Raw genomic sequence first — 15565 nt, 5'->3', positions numbered from 1 at the left:
CTGCTTACACTTGTGCATGGACCTTCTCTTTTCCTTTCGCCATGTGAACATGTAGACTTTCTTAAGGGAACGCTGGCCTTTGGCTCTTGGATTGCTGAACACAGTGCAAAGTCTCATAAAAAAACCTTCATTTGATTTCCCCCAATTTCAATCAGAACTGTATTTTCTTTTTAAAAATGAAAACCACCCTTTTTCCTGGGTCTGGTAATAGCTGTTCCTGCACCCTGATGTGCCTGGTATTGTGTGGTTTTTGAAATCACAGTGACTGATTTATGGTGTGCTTTGCAAAGACATTTTTATTTTAATTGAACATTGTCCCTACAGAGTCCAAAGGAAAGAATATGTGTAATTGGATTATCCCTTACAGTATGTCACTCGAGAGAACCTACAGTGATAAATGCAGTTTCCATGTTCTTTGGTCAAGGTTATTAGAACTGTTAGCATGAATCCCTGTGAAATTTCCATATTAGTTTGATTGATAAAATAGCATGTCTTTGAACCCTTGCTATATGAGGCTAAATCTTGCAGTCCTTACTCCTTGACTTCAACAGGAGTTCTGCCTGAGTAAGGATGGCAGGATATTGCCTGTAGAGATAAAAGGTAAAGTGTTTATAATAAAGTGACTGGATATGTTAAAAGGGGACAGACCAAATAGCCCTGATAGGATTTTTAATGAGTTTGTCCAGGGGACTGTGTGACTTGAGATTTGTAACAGGATACAAATCCTTGTACCCCATGGTCATTGTTTCTGGTCCAGCTCAGTTTGGGTAGAGACTGTAAAACCTCACTTTCTGATGGCTGTGGTGGCTTGTGTGAAATGAAGTCTAAGTGGTCTCAGTTCAGTTCAAGTACTGTGAAATGTAAGAACAAGAAGTTATTGCATTTCCATGTGGATCATTAGTGGCATTAATTGACTGTACAACATCAATCTCCGCAGTAGCTATATAAAACAATTTTCTGAGAACTCTTAGATGCTTTTAGTCAACCTGATAATGAGCAGAAACTCTAGCCTGTGGGTGGCAGCCCACCTTAGTGTAAAAATCTAATACTGGCTTCCAGATGGCTAAAATTTTGTTTTGGTTTCTAATGATACATACGTTCCTACTGTTTACTCCACAGATGTGAGCTCAAAAATGATCCTACCTTTTAGTCATTCACCTCCTTGTCAGTTCTGGTTTGTATGGATGTCCTTATTTAAGAATCTGGGATTCTTCCTGTAATGAGATTTTAACGTTAGCATTTTCAGCAATGAGATTTGCGGGCTTATCTCCTCTGCCCCTTCTTGCTCACAGGTCAAGATAAGCTTGTTGGTGTGAATGTTTGTCCTGTTCCTGAAATTTAATTATGTAAGTTAGAGTAGCACTTAGAGTTGCTAACCATAACTGGGCTCACACTGTAGTAAACATATAGTATAAACGCAGTAAAGGTCAGCCACTGTCCCCAAAAGCTTGCTGTCTAAATAGACAGGGCATGAGGGGAGATGGAGGTGAAGTGACTCCCAGTGGCTATGCCAATGATGCCACAAGAGTATAACCAGGTCTCCTGAGTCCCATTCCAGTGCCCTGTGCACTCAAAGAACTTTCTCATAAATTTGAGGTCAATATATCTTTCTATTTAGTAACTTGACTGTTTGCTCAGAGGGAGAATGTCAAGAAATGGGCCAGGCAAGTAATGGGCTTAGGGAAGAACGCTAACACATAAAGCTTATGACTAAAACATCAACCATGGAGCAAACCATAGAAATCTGATTCTGTTTCACTTGCTGGTTACAGCATCAGTCTTACTCCATCTTGTGTCTTGTCTGTCTTACTCTGAAGCACTAGCCCCCAACCTTTTTGTGGCCAGTCGCACATTCATGTTTTCAGAAGTGTGGCGGGCGCCAACAATTTTTCAAGGCTTATTTTGTACATTAAATAATATGAAAAACGTCATATTTAATATGACTCCATAAGATAAAAAAGGTAATTTTACATGTAAAAGGTATTAATTAAATTATTCGGCAACTAATCTTTCACCTTACCATGTGAATTTGCTCATGGTGATGGGTTAAAATCACTGTCACATACTATTTTCTTCAGACTTGGGAAATGTATGAGAGACTTCGTCTTCATATGTGACATCTACAAGATCAGTTTTGCTTTGAATGATTTTACAGAACCTATCATTTGAGCCACATGTTTGTCTTTTCCGTGGAGCTCAAGATTTAAAATGTTCAAGTTGTCAGCGATGGCGGCAAGAAAAGCCAAGTCCATTAACGAGCTGGAGTCTTCTAGTTGCTCGAAGTTCTGATTTGTGGAGTTCAGAAATTCTTTGATCCCTTGAATTAGGCTTAAAAAACGTGCAAGAACTTTACTTTTGCCCAGCCATTGTACTTCTGTGTGCAAGATAAGATCAGATTGTTTATCATCAATCTCTTCCAACGGGGCCTTTAAAAGTCGGTGTTGCAAAGGTTTCACTCAAATAGAGTTAATTATTTTAATAACGACATTCACGATGTGTTGAAAAGAATGAACTTTGACACACAAAGCTTCTTGATGGATAATGCAATGTTAAGACATAAAGTTGGGAAAGGATTCATTCTTCTTGCAGAGTGCAATGAATCCATTGGCGCTGCCCATCGTTGCTGGTGCCCCATCAGTGGTGATCGCAGACAGCTTGTGCAGTGGCAGACTACTTGATGTTGAGTATGATTTGAATAAATTATAGATGTCCTCACCCTTTGTTCACCCTTTCATAGGCAATACTTAACTCTTCTTTTACGGTGAAGTCACTAAATACCACCCTCACCATAACTGCCAACTGTGCTGTATCCAATATATCTGTCGACTCATCGAACTGTAGTGAAAACCAGTCACATATTTCCAAGTCATCCTTTAGCTGAGTTTGTATGTCACTTGAAATTGCATGTATCCTCCTCGTAACTGTGTTGTCTGATAACTGCAAGTCTTGTATTGCTGACAAAATCTCACGCTTGTTAGGAAATCCTTGAAACAGGCAATCAGTACCAGTCAAAAATGCTTCTTTCAACAATTCACCATCTTGAAACGTTTTTTCTTCTTTGCGAGCAGATGAGCAATTTTAAAGGAAGCAATAGTAGCACTTTTAGACTTTACCACTTGTCTAGTGAAAACAGATTGATGGGCAGATAGGTTTGGTTTGAGTTGATTCATTTTCTTCTTTCTCAACTCAGATTTAAGTGGATGGCAAGTGTCAAAAGAGCTGTAATTAGTTTGGAAATGGCGTTTGACATTGTTTTTTCGGCACTGCAACAGTACCACCGCACAATAAGCAAACACATTTCCCTTTATTTTCAATAAAACAATAGGATTCCTCCCACTCTGCGTTGAAATAATACGTACATTGTCTTTTATTTGAACCACTCATTTTTTTAAAACCAAAATGTGTTTAAAAAAAAAAAAATCGCAAAGCATGAGAAAACAGCAGCATCAGTGCAGCGGAAGAATGCTCACCTACAGGGCCGGCTCCAGTGGAGCAAGCAAGTGCCTGGGGCGGCATTCTGTCCATTCTTGTGGCGGCAGAGTCCGAGTGGTTTTTTTTTTTTTTTTTTTTTTTTGGCGCTTTGGCAGTTCCGGCAGCGGCAGTCTAAGCCGCTTTTTTTTTTTTTTTTTTTTTTTTTGGCAGTTCTGGGTAATGCGGAGAAAAGCTGCGGCCCCGCCCCTGCCGGGGACAGAGAACACCGGCACTCGCAGCCTGCAGCCCTGGAGTTCTCTGTCCCCGGCAGGTGCGGGGCTGCGGCTTCTCTCCCCTGCTGGGCACTAGTTTTCACACCGTGTCACTAGGCGGGAGCACATAAACACCCCGTCAAGCGCCGTGTTGGGGATCTCTGCTCTAAAGTATGTTTTAAATTTTTTGAAGCAGTCAGTGTCTTTTCTGGGGCAGTGTGTTTTAATATACAAGTGTTAGATCTTGAAATCTCCTCCGCGAGTATCTAGAACGATACAAACAGATGTTCCAGATATTGTACCAATTACTCCTTTTAGGTTAAAAGGACTGACATTTAGGCTCTTTCTACCATATTAGTGGCTGGCTTGCTATCGTATGTACTTAAATGACCCCTTATTACCATAATATCAGACAGCCTTTAATGCATTTATCCTCACAACAATCCTGTGAGGAACTTCTATTTATTTCCAATTTACAGATGGGGACCTGAGGTACAGAGAGACTAAGTGACTTGCCCAGAAAATCCATGGACGGAGCAGGGAATTGAACCTGGGACTTACGAATTCCTAGCTAACACCCTAACTACTGGTTCATCCTTCCCTGTGTAGTTCATAGCTAACACTGTGTTTTAAAGTGCTTAAACTTTCTTCTGTATTTGCCTGACAGGGATTGTCGTCTCATTTTTGTTGTGTTTTAATACTGCTAAATAAGATCATTGTAAATTTTAGTGTAGATGCTAGAAGCCAGTGGTTAAACATGACAAGGAACAGGCACATATCCTGGAGCAAAGTTTGTGTTTAGTCATGTTAATTAACAAGTGTTAAAACACAACTGAAAATTAAAGTTTAGACATAGTGTGTACTACACTGCATTTTAAAACCCGTGGCAGCGAGTCTGAGCCTGGGTCTACAGACTCAGGCTTGCAGGACTCATGCTATTGCACTAAAAACAGCGGTGTAGACATTGCAGCTCAGGCTCTGAAGACCAGGGATGGGGTTGGGCTCGGGCTCATGCACAGAGGTAAACTAATCTCTAAATGTGGAATCGGGGAGGAATTTCCCCCCTTGGTTCATTGACAGGATCTCTCTTGTAGTTGAACAAGGATCCTTTGCCTGGATTAGGTGGGCTTCTCTTACTTGGTGATCACTTCTGCAATTGCCTGCAACAGGCACTGGTGGACCGTCTATCCTTCCCATTTCTCTTTGTTAGCCAAGTTGCAGGGTTGCTAGTCCCATTTTTCCTACCTCCTGTTCCTTCTCACCAAGTGCACCATTACCCAAGAATCCTGGTGTCCAGCCTGAGCAGCTACAGTGCTCTGCTCCACTTCAGAGCTGTGGTTCTCATCATTTTCTTGGAAGACATTTTGGGTGAGGAGAAAATAAACACAGACTCTGCATTCATTCTTCAGGTGGTTTGTGCAGGTGGGCTTGAATTCAATTGTAATTTAAAGTGGTCTAAGAGTTAGTGAATTTGTAAGCAAACATAAAAGTAACTTTCCAAAGATTTATTGGTGCCTGGTTTTAACTTTATATTTCTGCAGGACAGTCATCCCTCGCTATTTAACTTTTGTTTCCATGCATAGGAATGTCAGATTGCCTCTTTTTAAATTTTGGATTGAGCTGCGATCCTGCGTGCCCGAGGAGAGCACACTGTGCTTTCGGTCAGCATTCGTATTCTCTTGAGTTTTAGTTGGATATACAAGAGGACCTATAGAGGACTAACCCTGGATGAACTGAGGTTTTTGAGAGAACAGAGCCATGTACTCCTTTTGTGAGTGAAATGCATACTGAGCTCAAGAATATGCTCATTTCTCTATCACAATATAATCTTACAGCAATGCATGCTTGGATTCATAGGAATGTGTTGGCTGTGCTAGCCCTTTTGCCACTGGCTTGCTCATTTCAGCATGTTAATATGATTACAAGGTAGGGATGAGTTGTTAAGCTTGGTCCCCCTTGCAGCTCACATCCTGCAGGGTTCAGGATGCACAAACAATTGAACTGCTGGTGTAGCTCCTTGTTCTTGGTCTTGGGATTGGAGAACAGGGGAAAATAACTTGCAAATAAAATGTTCCCCAAATGATGGGGGAAATGTATTTCACAAATACCATTCAACCCTTTGTTGAATGGAACAGCAGAGATTATTCCTGTGAATAATTATTGCGGGGGGGGGGGGGAGGGAATGCAATAATTTGTAACTAGTGTTGTTCTGAACAGATTCTTTGGCCAGCTCTGTTCACCATATGGAGCTTTATATGCACTGTATCTCTTCTGTAATGGAGATTTAAACAGGACTGATCCCACTTATTATGTGAGATGAGACAGTAGTTCAAGGTGAAATGACCTGCAGTTATGGGAAATACAGCATTTTAATTGCAATAGTGTTTTCCCTATATATCCCCTTCTCAAGATTTGCCGTGTTGGTTTGAATGCAGAATGCATGAATCTTTCTTATATTTTAAATTTAGACACCACTCATAAAAACAGTGCTGCTGCTTAAATTTTTGAAGCCTTAGTTTGACATCATGCATTTTTATTGTTGAATAGGAATAAAGGCGTTTGGTGAAATACCTATTTTAAGCTCCCCAAATAAAAACCCTCCAGCAGCCTCTGGCATGACCATGATTACAGACCAGCAGTGCAAACCACTTAGGAATCCAAAGCTCATTATAGAAAGCACTCTTACTACAGGAAATTATTTAAATGTTTGTTTATTAAGGAGGTTTTATCTGGTTTATGACAGTTAACAGTGGGCTTTAGCCCACGAAAGCTTATGCCCAAATATATTTGTTAGTCTCTAAGGTGCCATAAGGACTCCTAATGGCTTTATGCAAATTCAAGTGAACAGAGCTTATGCAAAGCTTTTGCTACTTTATGGAAAATCATTCTACAGTACATAAAATATGTTGAAAGTGCACATTTGATACTTAATTTTCAGGCTGTGAAAATAACATTGCCCCTCTTTCTTCTAAGGTTACAGATGCATATGTTAAATGGGGCCCTCTTGGCATTGCTGTTTCCTGTGGTTAATACACGCCTGGTGAGTAAACCATGCCTTGCTTTCTCCTCTGACTTCTTATTCTGTAGTCCTGGAGTTCACTTTTATGTTCATTTTCTAAAATGCTGTTTCCCTGGAAAGAGGTTTGACCTTTGCAACAGGCTCAAAGCAATAGAGATTTTTTGAGCATCTCTTCAAAGCAGTAACCAAACTATCCAGATATGCACAGCACCCAGCCTCCCAAATGCAATGGAAAGTTTGACCTTTTATAGTTCCTCACTGCTTGTAAATTGATGATCCCAGAAAGCTCCTTTAATCCCATAGCTTTGTTTCTACAAGGGCTTCCTCCCTGCAAAGCTATTTGCATAATGAATTTGCATGTGCTGTAGTTGTGTTGGTAGCTCTGTATTTTGCTAAATTATCTGAGATGTTGAGAAAGTGCTGTCCTGAGAGAGTCTCACACAGAATGGATGGAAATTGGTCCTGTTCCTGAGAGAGCTTGCTGAAACACAAAGTGGCTTGTCTTTCAAAGAATTGGAACATAGAACTTGCCATATTCACTCAGATGGTGGGTCCATCAAGTGGGATGTCCTGTCTTCAGCAGTGGCTAACACCTCACTGCACTTGGAACTTGTGGCAAAGCTGCCTGTTGTAAATAGGGATTCTTTCCTGATTGCTGCCACAAACAGCTGGCCCTCTGAATCACTACACATTTTTGTTCTTAAATGTTTGTTTTTAATTGAATTTGTGCAAGAGAGCTGTATTGTATTGTTCTAACAGGGATAGCAGGCTCTATATGCAGTTAGAGAGTATGCCTCAAACTACAAGAACTTGTTGCACTAGCATTGTTCTACATCCATCCATCCATCCAAAGAGAGGAATTCACATTGAAGGGGAAAACAAATCTGAACTGAAAAAAAATCCACCCTGTTATATGCTGCCTTGCAGCAAATTGAGAAAGGTAATATCTCTCTGAAATGTGATGTAGAGGGTTAGGATACAACATGACAAGTTAAAGATTTGAAGCCTGACACTATACTGCCTTACACTTAAGTCATCTTGTCTTTACTAGAAAACATGTGGATTCTTAACTTGACATAAAATCCTCGTGAAGGCAGGGTAGTCTGTACTTTGCACACAAATTAGCAAGTGAAGTTAAGGCCTAGGCTCTCCTTTATTCTTTATCTCAACCTACTAACAGATGTGAGAATGCAAACGGTCTTGTCTTCGCTAGACTTTTACCTCATGTTTTATTAACTCAAGTTAGCAAAATTGAGTTAACCCACATTTTTTTTTTCTAGTGAGAGTAGAGCGCTAGAGTCCTCTCCATGGCACCTATTCTGATTCAGGGATGTTCTACGCTCACTCTACACAGGTGACAATGATCGTTCAAGCTGCAAGGCCGTGCAGAATTGGGTCCAGAGTGCCCATCTGGAATCTCTTCTCTCTGCAATTACTTGCTTGTGTGGGTTCACATCAAACACTAACATCACAGGGAGTTAACATGATGGCATTCGCAATGTCAGCCAACTGAAAGCAAACAGTTTATTCAGGCAATCAGTTCCATCTTGGCCTTTCAACCAAGGGAAGGGTTCATAGCTTTCAAAAGATACTTCACAGTGAAGAAGGCCCAGAAAGGGTTTTCAAGATGCTGTGTGGGCTAGACATAAATGGCTATATTTTCAGCTTGAGGCATGGACACACATTTGGGCATGCCTAATCTATGATGTGCATGAACATGTGGCCAGCTAGGTGTGTTACGCTTGTAAATAGAATGGGCATGTAACAGTATTTATATGATTAAATCAGGCATAGCAGTTGTATGCATGCTGTGTCTTGATCCAGAGTTTTCAAATCTGGCACAAATTTAGATGCTCAGGAGAAGGTGATAGCTTAATTTATTGGGGTCTGGAATAATAATTTTCCAACTCTGAACTGTTTGTAAATGGTATTGAGGGTCAGTGGTAAGACAGACTGACCCGCTGACTCTGAGCCACATTAAAAATGCCAATAGATTTAAGAGACCTCTATTTTCCTGTGCATATAGTAAGTACATACAGTGCTTGTTCACTGAAACACTCTTCAGGGCATTGAGAATATGGAGGATAGGTACATTTCATTCTATTTAATGACTGATGTTCCATGTTGATGGAGAATATGGTACTTGGTTACAGAAATTTTGTTATTGTTGCACTTACAGTAGGTATCATTTACAAGGGGGGGGCAGCTTTTAAATTTATCGGCTTAATGAAATATTCCTGTAACTCACCAGCTGGCTAATCTATGAAGGGGTTAATGATATTCTTCATTAGCAAGATTACTGTCTGCTTTAGTTGAGTGAGGTTGAAGTGGTAAGTATCATCATAAAGCCAGTTACTGGTTGTCCATTTGCAAATCCTGACAGTCTTACTAGCACTGATCTGCATAAAATCAAATTAGTGTCATTTGTATTGAATTTTATTAATCCTCCGACTTGGTTTTGGTTGATCACTTTGGTATCTAGAACATGTGAAGGTCCATCAACCTTGGCATATAAGCATTTTTTCTAAAAATTCAAAACATTTTATTGAGAGACCATACCATTTCCAGAACAAATGTATTAACAGCATTCATCTGCAGGATTACACTTTATAAATAAACATGAAAAATAGTTTCTTATGATACTTAGGGTAGAAAAATGTAAGGTTAAAGATGAAAAATCAGTGGGTTTTTTTTTTTCTTTTAACGCTGAGAGTCCCTCTCTGTAATATAGTATGAGGCTCTGCCATAATTGATATAAAACCCAAAAGACCAACTACCCCCAGATGTGAAGAAGGTACAATGGAGGGCAAATAGAATGATTTTGAGTGAGAGGAACTTTGAGAGTTCTTTGGAAAGATGAGCCACTGAAATTAGTTTCTGAATGGAATAAATAGATTATATTGGTGTTTCTCAACTGATTGGGTGTGAGCCGTTGAAAATGTTGTTACAACCTAAAGCAAAGAAAATCTTGTTCCTTCACCTTGCACGCTCTTATCCTTCCAGGTAAAATATCCTGTCTACCCCTTGAAACACGCGCACACAAATTAGATAGGTTCATCATTATCACTGATCCATTTATTATTCTTATTTTTAGAGTAAATATAAGGGGTTATGAAACTTTTTGACTTTGACTAAGTGGTCACCAATCTGAAAAGGCTGAGAGAAACAGGATTAGGTGATGCAAATCAGATTGAGCCACTGTCAAGTGGAAGAAAAAATGAGGCACGAGTATAAGAGAAGTAAGCAGCTGAGGAACTAATGCAGAATTGCTTTGCATATGACTATGTGCATTAATTTCTACAGTGGAGCTGTTCTGCTTGAAGCTGGCAATTGGGGTTTGCCAAATAAATGTAATGGGATTACTTGTGTGCTTAAATTTAGATGTGTGCTTAGTTTACCAATTCAGAGATCATAGTTAACATGAGCATCTAGGACAGTGTAAAGTGTTTCTGAAGTTAAGGTTTCTCTCTTGAAATGAATAATGTCAAATATATTTTTTAGAGTAGGATTGTTTAAAGATGCTGCATAATATGATGATGCTAAAAGAATAATCTTCAATTTAAATGCTGGGATTGGTGCACTCTGTTTGAAATTCATCCTTATTTAGAATGCCAGCAAATGGCCTAAATATCACTTAAATCTCACTTAAGCCTTCAAAATAAGAGTTTTACCTGAATAAGAAGACCTTCACATTTAAATCCTGGTATAGTCAGCATGCAGCAGATCCTCTCTGAGACCCAGTAATTCCAGAATATAGACCAGGGGTCGGCAACTTATGGCACGCGTGCCGATTTTTAATGGCACGCTGCTGCCTGCCAGGTCCCAGCCACCGGCCCCGCTCAGCACCCTGCCGAACCCAGGCCGGGACCCCAGCAGGCAGCAGTGTGCCATTAAAAATCCTGCCCGCCATGGCCCGCTCTTCTCCGCCCCCGCCCCCGCGGGGGTAGGGTGAAGAAGCTTGGTCCTGCCGGCTGCTGCTGCAGGGCAGGTAAGGTCCGCGCTCCCCTGCCTCTTCCCCCAGCGTACTGGGTTCCTGCCCTTGCCCCTCCTCCTCTCCCTCCCTGCCACCCATCAGCTGATGGCCTTTGCAAGGGAGGGAGAGAAGCGGAGCCGCAGCGCAGGAAAAGAGGTGGGAACAGGGCCTTGAGGAAGGGGGGTAAAATAAGGGCAGATCCCCTCCAGCCCCCTGCCATGAGCCGCTCTAGACAGGGGCCTGGGAGCACCCTCATAACCCTAGCCCACACCCCCAGCCCTCTGCCCTGACCCATATACCCCCTGCCCCCCCACACCTGTGCCCTGACCCCTGCACCTCCTCACACCCTAGCCTCCTGCCCTGACCGCTGCACCCCTCACACATACCCAGCCCTCCATGCCCTGATTCCTGCACCCTCCTCACATGCCCCCAGCCCTCTGCCCTGACTCTTGCACCCCCCACATTCCTACCTGCACCCCTCGCACCAAATGGGAGCTGCCCTGGTAAGCACTCCACACCCAAACCTCCTGCCCCAACCCTGAGCCCCCTCCCTCATTCTAGCTCCTGGCCAAACCCTACACTCCAACCCCCAGCCTGCTCCTTCACCCCCAGTCCTGTGCTCAGTGCACTCCCACCCTCAGCTCAGTGCAGAGAGAGAGGAAGAGAATGGGCTAGAACCAGGGAGAAGGTAGGTATGTACCCACTCTGTGTGGGCAGGGCTGGGATCCCAGACTGGCAGTGGGCTGAGCGGGGCCAGCAGCCGGGACCCTGGCTGGCAGGAACCGGCGGACAGAACCCCAGACTGGCAGCGGGCTGAGCCGCTCTGCCCACTGCTGGTCTGGGGTCCCGGCTGCTGGCCCCGCTCCGCCCACTGCCGGTCTGGGGTTCTGGCTGCCGGCCCCTGGCCAGCCGGGGTCCCAGCCGCGGGCCCCGCTTTGCCTGCTGCCAGCCTAGGTGAACGGAACCCCAGGCTGGCAGCAGGCTGAGCGGGCCAGCGGTGTAAGATCAGCATTTTAATTTAATTTTAAATGAAGCTTCTTAAACGTTTTGAAAACCTTGTTTACTTTACATATGACAATAGTTTAGTTATATAATATATAGACTTATAGAGAGAGACCTTCTAAAAATGTTAAAATGTATTACTGGCACGTGAAACCTTAAATTAAAGTGAATAAATGAAGACTCTGAACACCGCTTCTGAAAGGTTGTCGACCCCTAATATAGATCATGGTGCACAGGCCAAGCAATGCATGAGCAACTGAAAATTTGACAAATAGTCATAGCTTCTGGGCATTAGCCTATAAACTACAGTGGTAGTAACTTTTAACTATATTCTATGTATTTTTTTTTTTCTGTGCGACTGAGCAAAACTCTTATTGCCATCTGATAAATGTTTTTGTGTTGTCCTGCAGGAGTCCTGCTCCTTCTAAATTGTTTGTTTACTTTTTAAAATAGAACAACAAATTCATAACACTGAATTATTTTCAAGATGTCGAGCAGCAAAAGGTCGAGTGATGATAATTTCAACGGCTGCTAATTGGGAGAACTGGGGAGGGAAATATTGGCAAAATTTTTCATTTCTATGTTGTGTCAAAATGTTGTGTGATTTGAAATTCTGCAGCTGGCAGTGGCCTAGTTATTTAATAAGTCCTCAGAAAGCTGATTAAGTTGAATGCATAGTGTGGTTATTTGCTTGAGTTTATAGTTGTACTTTCCCTCTCCTATTCATCCCCATCCCCTTCCCTACTTGATTCTTTTATTTCAAAGGTACCAGGGATTTAGCCTCTAGTGACAGAAGATAGCTCTCCCTTCTGCACTAAGACCTGGGCTTTGCTCAGGGGCTCCCATATGGGTGGGGAGAGGACAAAATCCTTCTCCCAACCCTTAGAGTGTGGAGCAGCAGCAGAATCATTTCACACCGGTTAGTGGTGGTGGTTCCATCGGTCTCCTCATCGTTAAAATCTTTTATGTTTTGAGTCTTTAGTTCTGTAATAAAGATCCTTTGTAAATGTGTCTATGCTCTGACATTTCTATCTGCTCCCCTCCATCCCATGATGTCTGAAATGTATTCTGAGCAGTCCTGTTAGAATTGTGAAATGTTTTGCTCCTGTTTAAACAGCTGTTTTTTAAAATGCTCTTGCTTATGACTCCTGATATAAATAATAGGTGTTATAGTGATAATTATAATCGCTGTTAACACACAACACCATAGATTATGAAAATTTAATTACTGTTCATGATAGCTTGTGAGGAATTAATTGCTGCTTATCGACTCCACTTTCAGTATAAGCATGTCTTTTAGCTATGGATGCTTGTGCTCATTACAGACTGAATACACTGAGTTTCTTCAGGATTTGTGTCTTCCTTTCTTTAATCAGGATAACTACCTATACCAATTCCTACAGTGAAGCAGTCCCGCATGCAACTGGCAATTACAATGTTTGATAAGTAAGAAATACATCTGCTGCTAAAGAGAAAATAATCAAATGTACTGTTACATTTTAAGCACATATTTATAGATTTGTTAAGGCTGGACTAGACTGCTATCCATAATTTAGACCTAAATACAACCCATGATTCCAAAGTAAAATTTACACTCAACTTATTTGGTGCTACTGGGTTCACTGAGGCCAAGATTTCATCCCTTGTTTATAAGTTACCAGTGCAGTGTCACAAACCTACTACTGGCTGAGAACCAGGGAGTGAAATTGACCAGTCTCATCCTAGATAAGTAAAGTATGAACACAGTGAAAAGTAAAAATAAAATTCTCTGGTTTTTGGTGGTGTGTCAGTAATGTGGGTAGAGAGGCTTTAAAATTTGACTGTCCCATTCTGAGGTAAAAAAATCTGCCTACTCACAATTCTCCACCTAATAAGACAATAGTTCCAATTTGGAGTGGGTGTTAGCAGGGGTTACTAAGTCATACTCGCATACGCATGTCAGAATCCGGTTTAATACAATGTGTGTTGTAGCTGGGCTGTTCAAATGGAGTTAAATCTGCATCCTTGCTGGTCTGTTCTTCTGTTTGTTCTTAGTTCTGTGCAGTTGCACTGTAACATAGAATCATGAGAGAAAATCATTGCAGGAATTCAATTTAACACAAAGAGCAAGTTAATATAAAACGTGTTGTTTCTACAAGAAGTTTTTTTAAAAAGTGCTCCACTGTTGAACAGCTGCTTCAAATTCAGACACCTGCTAATTGAAGAACGTGCAAGATTAGATACTTGGTACCAGACTCTTCTAATCTAAGGTTTATCTCCCTTTCAGTGTACTGGTGGATAGTGGGGATACATATTGCTTGTTTGGAGGCACTGGAGATTCTCCAGGGAATATTCAGATGCTTTCAACTTCATGTGAAATTCTGCGACTAATTATGTTCGGAGGAACCCAAGACCTTTTGTCCTGTATCATGTACCTCTGAAGTAAGCCTAAGACACATTTATGGTTTAACACTTTGCACGGTGTAGCGCTGGTCTCTATTTTCTATCCTCCTCTAGCATAGGACTATATGGGTGCTGTTTTGTGGCATTGTTGCTGTGGCCCAAATTCTCTGCTGGTCTAAATGGAGGCAGCACCATAAACTTAAATGGTGTTTCACTCATTTACACTAGCAGAGAATTTGGCTCAGTGACCTAAATGCACTCAAGTAGTTCCCTTCAAGTTTAATGGAATTGCAATAAATTAGAATTTACACAAAGACTTTGTCCCTTTTTGTCTCCTATGTGACCCTTTTTTGAAAGAATTTGACTGTCGGGAATGGAGTTTGGTTCAGGTGTTGCTTAGACATATGTACTGCATGGCGAGTCTGTGGTCATCCAATGACCAGGTGGGCTTCCTCCCTCTACTACAAATTTGTTCTCTCTTTCAGTTCTGCCATCTTGCTAGCAAAACAATTCCCAAGCTTAACTGAATCCCAGCTGCCTGTTCAACTTACTCATCAAATCTTCCTCTCCTTTGGCCTCCATTTCTCTGCACAGGAATGTGCCAATTTCTTACAAAATATGATATGACCATCTCCCTTCCCCCCCCCCCCATGGCTTTCACCTCCTCCTTCCTTGTCACACTTGCAGAATTTTCCTATCTAATCTACACTTGACTGAGCGAGCTCATCTTATCTCCTGATCTCCCTCGCAGGGGTGGGAAAACTACGCATCCAGCCCTCCAGACGTTTTAATCTGACCCTTGAGCTCCTGCTGGGGAGCAGGGTCCGGGGCTTGCCCTTCTCCACACAGCTCCTGGAAGCAGCGGTATGTCCCCTCTCCGGTTCCTATGCATAGGGGCAACCAGAGGGCTCTGCACGCTGCCCCCACCCCAAGCGCTGCCCCCGCAGCTCCCATTAGCCAGGAACCGTGGCCAATGGGAGCTGCAGGGGCGGCACCTGCGGATGGGGCAGCGTGCAGAGCTGCCTGGCCGCACCTCCGCATAGAAGCTGGATGGGGGACATGCCGCTGCTTCTGGGAGCTGCTTGAGGTAAGCACCGCTCAGAGCCTGCCCTCCTGACCCCCTCCCATGCCCCAACTCCTCCCCCAGCACTGTTCCCCCTCCTGCCCTTGAACCCCTCAGTCCCAGCCCAGAGCACCCTCTTGCACCCCCAATCCCTCATCCCCATCCCAGAGCTCCCACCCCCAGCTGGAGCCCTCACCCCCTCCCACACTGCAACCCCCAATTTTGTGAGCATTCATGGCCTGCCATACAATATCCATGTGGCCCTTGGGCCAAAAAGTTTGCCCACCCCTGCACTAGAGGATCCTCCTCATCACCTGTCCAGCTTTGTGTGGGTTCCATGGGGCTTTCTCCTTGGTCCACATCCTCTACAGGTTATCGCTGGGTAGTCTCACCCACAAACACAAATTCAACTATTGTTCTGCTCTGTGCTGATAACTCAGAGC

General features: G+C 42.6%; 2 protein-coding genes across 5 annotated transcripts in view; one reads left to right on the top strand and one right to left on the bottom strand.

Annotated features, from left to right (window-relative positions):
• Positions 1 to 15565, top strand: part of TMEM164 (transmembrane protein 164) — an 85017-nt gene that overhangs the window by 47568 nt on the left and 21884 nt on the right. For 2 of the 4 annotated variants that reach the window (XM_073361206.2, XM_073361209.2), the window contains one exon: positions 6657 to 6723. The exons of 1 other annotated variant lie outside the window; for it this stretch is intronic. In XM_073361206.2, coding sequence (XP_073217307.1) covers positions 6657 to 6723 — 67 coding nt within the window. Of the gene's footprint in view, positions 1 to 5266; positions 5455 to 6656; positions 6724 to 15565 lie in introns of all 4 variants that reach the window. One more of the 4 variants, XM_073361208.2, reaches the window with a different exon arrangement.
• The window catches only part of AMMECR1 (AMMECR nuclear protein 1), a 184435-nt gene continuing 181498 nt past the window's right edge, over positions 12629 to 15565 (bottom strand). Inside the window, exon 5 of the mRNA XM_078854251.1 lies at positions 12629 to 13726. Coding sequence (XP_078710377.1) covers positions 13658 to 13726 — 69 coding nt within the window. The 3' untranslated portion in view covers positions 12629 to 13657. The remainder of the gene's footprint in view (positions 13727 to 15565) is intronic.

This window comes from Lepidochelys kempii, chromosome 9 (genome assembly GCF_965140285.1).
Source record: "Lepidochelys kempii isolate rLepKem1 chromosome 9, rLepKem1.hap1, whole genome shotgun sequence".
Classification (NCBI taxonomy): domain Eukaryota; kingdom Metazoa; phylum Chordata; order Testudines; family Cheloniidae; genus Lepidochelys; species Lepidochelys kempii.
Note: the sequence above shows the minus strand (reverse complement) of the source record. Positions and strands in the feature narration are given on the sequence as shown.